Source organism: Ricinus communis, chromosome 9, assembly GCF_019578655.1.
Source record: "Ricinus communis isolate WT05 ecotype wild-type chromosome 9, ASM1957865v1, whole genome shotgun sequence".
NCBI classification, from domain to species: domain Eukaryota; kingdom Viridiplantae; phylum Streptophyta; class Magnoliopsida; order Malpighiales; family Euphorbiaceae; genus Ricinus; species Ricinus communis.
Window position 1 is genome coordinate 9226441 of NC_063264.1, and position 11584 is coordinate 9238024.

The 11584-nt window shown below is 32.1% G+C and overlaps 1 protein-coding gene across 1 annotated transcript; it reads right to left on the reverse strand.

Moving 5' to 3' along the window:
• Positions 1-5899: 5899 nt before the first annotated feature.
• Positions 5900-8687, reverse strand: LOC8287874 (putative F-box/LRR-repeat protein At5g54820). Its single transcript, XM_002533692.3, has 4 exons — positions 8639-8687; positions 6786-7871; positions 6524-6694; positions 5900-6430 (listed from the first exon to the last, which is right to left on the reverse strand). The coding sequence occupies exons 2-4, from the start codon at positions 7869-7871 to the stop codon at positions 6068-6070; spliced, it is 1620 nt and encodes a 539-aa protein (XP_002533738.1). The 5' UTR covers positions 8639-8687; the 3' UTR covers positions 5900-6067.
• Positions 8688-11584: the final 2897 nt, after the last annotated feature.

The window sequence follows — 11584 nt, forward strand, 5'->3', positions numbered from 1 at the left end:
TTGAATTCTTGTTGAATGCATAAACCACTTATCAAGGCATTGATCTATCCTTGTGGCGTGTTAAGGGTTAGGGTTTAAAGAACTTAGTTTTCTTTAGGTTCTGATCTTGATCAACCATACCTTGCAATCTGATTTAAGCGGTTCTTGGGTTTTGAAACTCAATTTGTTCTTGGGTTTCTAAGATAGTAATTCACGGGTTCATAATCATTAGGGTTCGTGGTTCTAATCCTTGGAGGTTCTTAACATAGATGCTATCCGTATACTTGGAATATGAAGAAAAATAAATTTGATGCTAAAACTATACCTTGTGTCTTTGTAGGCTACAACAACCAACATAAAGGGTATCGTTGTCTAGATCCAACAACCAATAAGGTTTTTATTTCAAGACATATGGTATTCGATGAAAATCATTTCCTTTGCAAAATGAAAATGCCTACATCTTCTTTACTCACAAGTTTCACTGATTTTTTGGATCCTTTACCGTCCTCACCAACGGCTCAGATCATTGTTTCCACAATGGCTGCATGTCCACCAATTCCTATACTGTGTAATACTTTGCATGACCTTCTGGTTATTCCTAATCCTGTAGTTGAAGATGTTATCTCTGGCTTTTTTTTGATTTGTGATCATGACCAATCTACTACACCTCAATCACCAAATGCTATAGACAATGATTCTATGGAAATATCACCTCCATCTCCTGCCGATGATATATTACCTAGCATAGGTAGTTCCTCACCTATTTCCTCTCCCTTAAATTTTTACTCTCCTTTACATGTTGAACAGGTCTAACCAGAGTCTCATCCGATGGTCACTTGAGCTCAACACGGCATATACAAACCTAATCCTCGATATGCTCTCATGCATGCATGTGGTGATATTCCTAAAGAACCTCGTAATGTCAAAATGGCTTTACAACATGTTGGTTGGAGACAAGCCATGATTGAGGAACTTGATGCACTTCACAAAAATCAAACATGGACCTTGGTACCTTGGGAAACTCACATGAATGTTGTCGGTTCGAAATGGGTGTTTAAAGCTAAATTAAATGCAAATGGTACACTTGATCGAATAAAGGCCAGGTTAGTTGCAAAGGGGTACCATCAGGTTGATGGCATTGACTATACTGAAACTTTTTCTCCAGTTATAAAACCAGGTACGATACGTTTAGTTCTTAGCATAACCTTAGTTCGAAAATGGGACATTAGACAACTTGATGTCAAAAATGCTTTTCTATATGGCTTCATAAGTGAAGATATGTTTATGGATCAACCCCCTAGTATGCATAAGTCAATTTCTCCCTCTCATGTTTGTAAACTAAACAAAGCTCTTTACGGGCTCAAGCAAGCACCATGAGCTTGGTTTGATCGTTTTAACTCCTTTTTACTTGCCAATGGATTCTTTTGCAATGTGGCTGATCCATCGCTTTTTATTTTGCACTCTTCACTTGGTTCATTAATTTTACTACTTTATGTTGATGACATGCTTTTGACAGGATCCAATTCGAAGTTACTTGATGATTTTGTTCACCTCTTGCACTCTGAATTTGCTATGAAAGACCTTGGTTCCTTACATCATTTCCTTGGCATTGAAATTTAGCGGGGTAACAGTTCTTTACATCTTTCTCAGACTCACTATGTTTATTCAATTCTCGATAAGTCTCAAATGCTTGATTGCAAACCCATAAATACTCCAATGGAATCGAAGACTAAAGGACTTAATGCTACCATACCTTATCCAGACCCTTCCTTTTATCGTAGCATTATTGGTGCTCTACAATACTTAACACTTACTAGACCTTACCTTTCTTCTTCTGTCAATTATGTTTCTCAATTCATGCAATCACCTTCTCTTGCTAATATGAAAATGGTTCATCGCATCTTATGATATGTCAAAGGTACTATTCATTTTGGTTACATTTAACTGGTGATATTACACTTGATCTTTGTGGTTTCTCTGATGCTTATTGGGCAGGTTGTCCAACTACACGAAGATCCACAACTGGTTTTTGTACCTTCTTAGGGCGAAATATTATATCTTCGTGCACCAAAAAGAAACCAACCATTTCTCGATCTAGTATTGAGGTCGAGTATCGTGCTTTGGCCAACACTGCTGCAGAATTAACTTGGCTAACCTTTCTCTTACGTGATCTTCATGTTTCTCAATCGCAACCGCCAACTCTTTTTTGTGACAACTTAAGTGCATTACATATGACTATTAATCTTGTTTTTCATGCTCGCAGTAAGCACATTGAATTGGTTTATCATTTTGTTCGTGAAAGGGTCTCCATGGGACTTTTTATTACTCGATACGTTTCCTCTACTCTCCAAATTGTGGATATCTTTACAAAGCCCATATGTAAAGCTTCCTTAAGTCGCTTTCGCAACAAACTATGCCTACAGCCTCGACATAGTTTACGGGAGGGTATTAAACATAACAATCACCTTGAGTCCACAACATGGAGTGATAAGGATGAGAATTGGAGTGATAAGGAAGTAAATCAAGCTGTGGCTATCCTTCCAAAAAATAGAAGAATCGTGAAGTAATTTAAGGGGTCTTGTTGAAATCCAATCACTGCATAATGAGAAATCCTTGGAGCAATCTACTCATTTAAAATAGCTATGTGACAGCATCAAATATCTTGTACAAAGTTTCTATTTTTCATCTTTAGAATATTATCTTTCCAGTATTTTATAGGTTGAAAATGTCTATATATTGAGGAATATAAAAACTCTCTTCTCACATTGAAACTTGAGAAGCTTTCCAACAAATACTGTTCAGCTTATATTTTTCTTTAGTTATGGGGTGCCTAGGTTGGGTGTTCCTGAATATGAGTGGTGGTGTGAAGCTCTTTATGGTGCCTTTGACGTTGGTCCAGAAACATTCTTTGATGATCTTGTTCCTGCTGCCACAAGATGTTGAAGGTACTGAGAACTACACAAATTTGAATACTAGACCATTTAAAATATCCTCATGCTGTAAACACCATGCCACCTATGATGTTGATAAATGGCAAGGATTTGAATGCCTTACTTTTGATACCAGAATAATTTCCACAGAAAAGCCCCTCAATTCTTAAAATTTATAACTTTTTTAAATTTTCAAATAAATAAAATTTGATCTTTGTTTATTTATTTAATGCAGATAACTGAAGTACATATAGTAGAGACATTCCTTTGATCTATCGAGATGTGTCAAAGAAGGAGATGTTAGAAGTGTTATGTATTCTTTTAATCGTGTTAATGGGATACCTACTTGTGCTGATCCTAAGCTTTTGAACAAAATTGTAAGAGGAGATTGGGATCTTCATAGGTACAATTTGCATTTACTTTTAAATCTCAACATTCAACTTTGTTCTATATAATTTAACTTTTTCTTTTCATTTGTTCCAGATATATAGAATTTGATTCTGACTCAACTCAACCTTGTATATATATATTTCTTTCTCTCACGCCCGCCCGTTCTGTTATAGAATAATTATGAATATATATACATTTTAATTTTTATATTTAGTTTCAATATTTAATCTAAAAATAATTATAATTATAATAATACTAAAATTAAATATAAATATATTAATAATGTTTAAAATAATTATAAGTTAAAATAAAAATATCAACCATAAATTAAATTATAAAATATAATTCGAGATCAATTTTGCTACGGTCTCTAACTTTAGCTATCACATAATATGGTTGCTAAATGGCCTTTATCTTGTATCATATGGTCTCCCATTATTTTAATTAATGATCACAATGAGACAAATAGCGACCGTATGATTTAAAGACCACACAACGTGGTAGCTAAATGGTCTCTTGGTGATTTCTCATGTCAGTACTATAGTGATCAATTGGAGACTAAATAGCACCCACATTTGGGGTCGCAAAATAGAAACCACAAGTTATTTTTACTATTTTTAGAGACTATACGGCTTTATAGTCGTTGTTTTTGTTAGCGACCACAAGATGTGGTCTCTAAGTGATCTCTATATGTATTTAGCGACCACATATAGAGGTATTCAAATCACCATTTGTTTGTAGTGTTTATTTGATGTGTTAAGTTGGGAGTGCGTGTAAAGTTGCCATTTTTTTACGGGGAGTATAAGTAGATTAAACGAAGAATAGAATTTATTATGCTAAGTGATTATGGGCTCGAACTTTAAAGCTTTAGCCTAAAAATAGAAATTGACATATAAAGTCAATAACTCTTACATTCAAGATTCAACATTCTCCCCCAAAACTACTATTTGCACGAGGTGAAATAGAAAACAAGTGTCGCTTACATAACTTTGGACTTAAAAATTTGATAATCACCGGCAACCCAAATTCTAGGCTCTACTACTGGTAAAGATTGAAACTTTATACAGGTTTTGTTATCTATTATCATAATTTATCATCCTTTTATTGCATTTGAAATAGAATTGAGATTGGCATAGGGTTATTCCGAATTTGGTCGCATCAATGTACGAATGGTTTTTGAACTTTGTAGGCATTTAGTTAATTCTCATTATAGGCTAAACTCAAAAGTGTTTAAAATTTTAGAGAATGCAAGAAAATAAGTTCCTCCTCCTTACATAAGAAAAAGAACATATTATTCCATAATCTAATGTAGGGGTACAAACGAGCCGAGCCGAGCTAGACTTTTCAATGTTCAGGCTCGGTTTGTAGAATTTGACTAAACTCGAGCACGGTTCAAGCTCGATAATGTCTTATATTTTAGAGCTCAAGCTCAGTACGAGCTCGACTAATAATTAGTTTGATACTATATATAAACGAGCTCGAGCCTGACTCATTATTAGCTCGGTACTTATATAAATGAGTGAAGCTCGAGCTCGACTCGATTTTAAGCTCGTTAAGCAAGCTCGATTTTATCAAATATGTAGCTGTTTTAATTTTATAATTATAAATAAATTATACACAAAAGTAAAATATACATATAAATTCAAAAATTAAAATAATTAAATCAAATTCTTAATAAAAATAAAGAGTTTAACAAACTCCATGACTACAACATGTTACAACACAAGTGATATAATGCAGCCTGCAATGATCTGAAACTTCTGAAAGCACTAAAGATAATACGATATTACTTTTATAAAAAATGCTAAAGATAATACAATTTGCAAAAAGTGCTAAAGATAATGATCATTTATAATGGTTTTTACTCTATCTATAAGCTTCACATTAAGTATATTGTAAAAATATTTACTCATGCCTCGTTAATTTATAGATGTATAAACTATAATTTTTCAAATATATTTAAGCATTTAAAAAATATATGCTTGATCATTCAATACTAAACCTATGTAGTTTTATAGTAAGATAGCATAGTTTAAGTTGATTTAAGTTAGGGTTTAGGACAAAATTACATTATCTTTATACATCATTTTTATTTTATTATTTTACTTCAATTAATGTAGACAAAAAATAAATTGATAAGATATTAATAATAATTAAACGTACATAATCAAATGCCAACTTAATTAATAATGTTATTAAACTAACACTTGATTAAAAAACATTAAAATTATTCAATTAGAGAATTTAAACTTAAAATCTAATTTTTGGTATATATTGTTATTTTAATGTAATAAAAGTTGAATTTTTATGGTTTATTTATTTATTTATTTATTTTTTAATTAGAATATATTATCTTTTTAGTTATTTATTTATTTTTTGAGCTAATTTACGAGTCAGCTCGTGAGCTCATTAACGAGCTAGCTCGCGAACTTAAACGAGCCGAAAAGTACTAAGTTACGAGCTCGGCTCATTTACTAAACGAGCTCGAAAATGAAGCTCTAACTCAAGTCGTTTATCCTGACGAACGAACTCGAACGAGCTTTTATCTAGTTGAGCTACGAGTAGCTCGCGAGCAGCTCAGCTTATTTGTAGGCCTAATGTAATGTGTATGGCGTTCCATACTTTATTATGCAATGGATGGCATTCCATTCCATACTAAACTTACATAAATAAAGGAAAACAAGAGGGGACATTATAAAGGAAAGCATGAAAATAAAAAGGGCATCCTGCAATCTTTTTTAGATGAACAGACTTGATCACATGGGGATTTATGGAACTTGATGGAGGTTGCGGTGGGGCTCCATGAAAATTGATACTTCAGCTTGAATGGATGTCCTTATGAAGTCGTAGATTTGGTTTAAGTTTTGTTGGAAGCTTTCAAATTCATTTGGGCTGTAGCATAGATACTTGTTTAGTCCAGCAAGCAATAGTATCACCTTTTCAAGGGCTACTGCGTTCTTTAGTATGAACATGATCATTTCTACCTCATTGATTCTTCCCATTAGCCCAGTTACTGTGAGTTGCTTTAGTGAGTTTCGCAAGCAAGGGAATGGTAGAGTTTGTGATTCCCAAAAGGTTTGCTCAAAAATGTCGTCTGTGGCTGAATTTGGAAGCTCGAATCCAAGAAGATCCTGTAGGTGCAATTGTATAGCATTTCAAGGACATATGTTATACATAGTTAATCTAATCTTGCGAAATGCGGTGTAGAGTTTAGTAATGCCTACCAAAGGTCCAGATAATACTGCAGTTAGAATCTCCAAGTTGGAGCAGCTCCTTAATAGGCAAGATAATCTGGCCAGTTCTTTCTTTGAGATGGCTGCTATCAGTTTCAAGTGCTTCACTTTTCGAAGTGGAATTGGTAGTTGTTGCTGCAGTGTTGACTCAATAGGCAGAACCTTAAGATGATGAAACCAGAAAAACATGAAAGATAAAGTTACAAATATCTTTAGTTATGTAATAACTCATAGGCTGAGAATGAAGTCATACCTGAATGCTCCAGGTGCTTACAGTTAGAGATTGGCAATGCCTCAGACCTCTCAACAGTGTGTTTAGAGCATCTCCGTCTGCATTATTTGTATATATTACACAAATACCTATTTGGGCATCAATAAGATGTGTTGCCTTCTGAATTGATGCTGAGTTCAGGCATTCTCCTATAATTCTCAGCATTACTAAGTTTGGAGTTGATATACTCATACGCAACCTTTCATTTGATGCACAATGAACCACTGAAAGTCTTTTGATCTTTATGTCCTCCTTACTCACGAAAAAACCATCAGGAATAAGACAGTACTCCAAGATTATATCTTCTAGGACAGGACACTTAGATGCTATCTCTTCTATGGAGCCATCAAGGACTTTGAGCTGTTTCAAATGTAATTTCTGAAGAGAGCTTAATACATTAAAATTGGATGTTCTGAAGTTGCAAAAGGTTAGTATGAAACTTTTCAATATCTTTGGTGCAAAAGATCCACAAGGCAATTCATACGGTCGAGGTGGGTCGGGATGCCTTACTGTTAATCCTTTCTGATCAAAGAATTGGAAATGTTCTGCATCACTGAAGTTTAATTCAAGCTCTTTGACGTTGCTTGCCAAGGCATAACGGACCCAAGTGTCGATCCTTTGGTTATATCCATCATGAAAATCATACAGGAAAGAAAGCCTCATAGTGTCAATCACTGACCCTGAGTGCAAAAGGAGCATTCGATCCACAAACTCCACGAATTTGCTTCTTGCTGCGTATCTTGAGTGGTGCAAGCATCGGTAGGAGCTAGGTATGTCACCACATAGGGGACAGAATATATCCTTTTTCATGATGTTACTGATAATCTCAATTTCATTGAGATTTAGGATCGAAATTTTTGTCCATAGATATTTCCACTGTCTTGATAGGAGGCTGACTACAATCCACTGCTTCAAAGGCAGAAAAGAGAGAATGTGAAGTATAAGTACTTCTAGAAGATTGCTTATGTAATCAATGCCTTCAGAAGTAGTGTCTGCGACTCTTTTCCAGTCAACAGTATTATCCTTGTCGTTACTGCTGCTAGAACTGCTTCCGCCAAAGGTTTCCATCTGTTGGATATGGGAATTGATATTACTATTTAATATCTGGTAAGAGAGGGCAAAATAACTAAGCATATTGGAACCGGGAAAAGTTAAAGAGACCATCCAAGATTTCATTGCCTAGGGAGTTCAGCATTTCTTGAATATATGGATAAAAATATTGTAATGCCCTTAAGCGATAAGCCATATGCCAGGACTTTTATGTATAAACAAGAAGTTGATGCTTTCACATCGATCAACAGAAAAACACATGTCGTTTCGTTAATATGGATTTATAGTTTCTGACTTGGAAACAGTGGCGTTGATAAGATCAGGGTGTTTCGTTAATATGAATTTGTGTACTTTTGAAATTTTAAATGATGAGAAGAGATATAATGAATTACCCATTAAATCCATCAATTGCATTCCATAAACATACAGACAATGAAAATGAATAGCTCAATATTATCATTTTTTGTTTTTCAAAAAAAAAAATGAAAGATACTTTACTGCTTTGATAATGAGAAAATCTTTAAAAAAAGAAAAAACCCCTCAATGACGAAAAATATTTTTTCCTGTTCACGATTAAGTAGTTGCAAATATTTAGGATGGAAATTCAGTCCTAATTTCTAATTAATAATTCAAATTAAGATTCAAATGGTCACAAAACGAATGAGTCAGTGATCTTTCTATTTTGCATCACATAGATTGATGGAGATGATATTAGCTATATTTCATTAACGATATAAGTTGTCTTGACTAAATGAAGAAAACAATATCTCTCAGCAGAATCTTACCTTTGATATTTGTTGCGACGAGAGTTATTGAAGAACTGTGGTTTGATCTGCATGGTGTTTAAAGTATCATTAGGAGAAAACTTATGATCAATCAACTTAAACTTGCTATATGTTGCATCAGGACTAACCAATTGAACCGTGATATGGATACCATTATGCTGCTGTCTTACCTTCTGATGTCTGTCACTGGGAGAATGAATGGAGATGTGTTGAGAGTCTACAGTGCAATTGAGAAAGAATAAACTTGGAGAAATTGAGCAACTGCAGTGCAATATATAACCGTCAAAGAAGATGCTCAGAAGAAAATGACATCGTGTGGCAGGCTCTTTTGCGACACATGCTAGCAGTTGGTAAAAGACTAAAGATCTTTTCCAGTCTGCTGTTGTTCTTATATTTCAGCATTTGTAAAATTGCTATTAATGGCAACAACCTTCAAAGATGTGTTGCTTACGGCTACCTAGAAACATTTAATTAAAGTTTATCAAAATCGCCTGCTTGGATTCTCTTTTTTGCCTTTGTAATTTCTTTCACATGTTTTTGATTGTTTGAAAGAATTTGAGCTAAAAAAGAAAAAAAAAGAAAAAGCTTTGATTATGCAAGAAAATGCGTTGTCTGTTTTCAAAAGCTGAAAATGCCATCTCTGTTTCTTGTTTACAAAGGTTGGTTTCCATCTTGATGGAGATTACTATGAGAAGCTAGATACCTTCAAGCAATAGCTTCTTCAATTTAAATCCTGTCACTACTCTAGAATCTGACATAGACATACTTAAATTACAAAATCATTTGAAGTCGATTCTCAACTAATGGATTTCAAACGAAATTTACCATATTGTTCCAAGTATTAATGTAATTTAACATTTTCCAATTCCGCCTTTCTTCTATTTTTCTTTATTTTCTTACAACGATTAAATTTCACACTTATAAAACTGTGGGTAACGACCATTATTATACTTGTGTCACACAGTTGTTTCTTGGTCATATTCTCTGCTTTTTATTTTTTATTTTTTTTTTATTTTTAGTTTTTAGAAGTGAAACCGGCATTTCTGTCTCCTATTTACTAGCGGAGTGCAATATACATAAAAAAACGTAGAGAAAATTTTTGAATTGACTGAGATACTTTTATAATTAATAAGTAATTACTAACTTTATTCTATTTTAATTCTATATGTAATTAATTTAATTTTTTAATTCTAATAGAATTAATTAGTTATTAATCTATTTCAATTCTAATTCTATTATAATTTTATATATATTTTTAATCATTGTTTTATTTATATAATGTAAATAGTAAAGAAAATGGAAACAAAAGCACAAAGTTACGAAGTCCTTTTTTTAATATAAATAAGAGTCCTAAATTTTAGATGTTCAATATGTTGGCATAAAGAACGTACATTTTTTTCCTTTCTTAATTTATTATGAAATCAATTTACAATATATCTATCTATAATTTATAATCTAATTTAATTTTTTAATTTTAATAGAACTAATTAGTGATTAATCTAATCCAATCCTAATTTTATATAATTATATATATATATTTAATTCTATAACAAATTAATGAATTACTCACATTATATATACCTATAATTGAATTCGAATAATTTAATATAAATTTTCATACAAAATCGAAGATAAAAAAATAAAAAAAATTATAATTTTATTTTCTTGATATATTAATTTATGTGTTCATTGTTATTATAATACTTTATTAGTAAAATTAATATAAGATAATTATTTTATGTGGTCAATATATTTTTATTATATGATAAGAAAATACCTATAAAATAATAAAATATTACATTATATATTAATTTATTAAATATTTATATTCTAATTTTTATTATAATAAGCAGGGAGTAACAGTTTACTAAATGATAGTTTATTTTAGGTGTAAAATATGGAGTATATTTAGTAAAATATTTAATAGTTTTGATTTGATTATCTTGCTATTTCCTTGTTCCTTTTCTTTTATAAACTCATGGTAAGATCGGATGCCACCGGTACTCTTTGGTGGGAACACCTTGACAACGCAACACCATATTTATGATTGTATCCCATAAATTATAAAATTTATTTGGAAATCTATATTAATCATGTTTGATGTGCATAAAATTTGTTTTGCAGTTTTATATTTTAAAATTTACAAAAAAATCTTTGTTTAATTCAAATTCTAGAAAAACTGATAGAATTTGTAAATAAATTCTAATAAATAAGTTTATAAACTGTAATGATTTGTAATCAGATCACGTGAGATATTGTTTGTTTTGATCTTTCCTCTGGTATTATGGTTTTGTCTTTAATGGATTCAAGAAATTCTTAGAAGGTCACCCATCCTAAAATTTCAGGATGAAATTTCTCCGAACAAAACATTATTAATTTTAAAGTTCTTAAAATTACATAGTAAAACAACCAAAAAACACTTCATGTGATTAGTTCCAACTCTTATATGCTATCAATAATTTATTGTCACATTTCGATGTGCAATTCAATCCATTCATGTATTCCCGTACCTTAAAGTGTTATCATCCTAGAAGTCTGTCACATAAACAAATATTATCTACTAAATTGAAACTCAACTTTAAAAATGAAATAAATATTATATTATATTTGGAACCAAAGACAAATTAAATGGTTAGCATTTCCAGATTTTCTACATCTGAAAATATTAGGGTAGTAATACACCAGTTGATATCTTGAGAAAATACCAGTTTCTAGGTTATCAAGTAATACATACACCTTATGCCTATTTTGTGCTGGCAGGATTTTTTGCAAAGAGCCCTCGATTTAGATTTTATTCTAATAATCAGATTTAGCTTTGGTATATCTTCACCTTGTCTTTGCTTGCCTACACCTGATAGGAATTCATATCTAATACATTTTAACAACATGAAGATCATACACGAGTGAAAGTGAAGAATGCAACTTTCAGGTTTTGATCTCTCATGT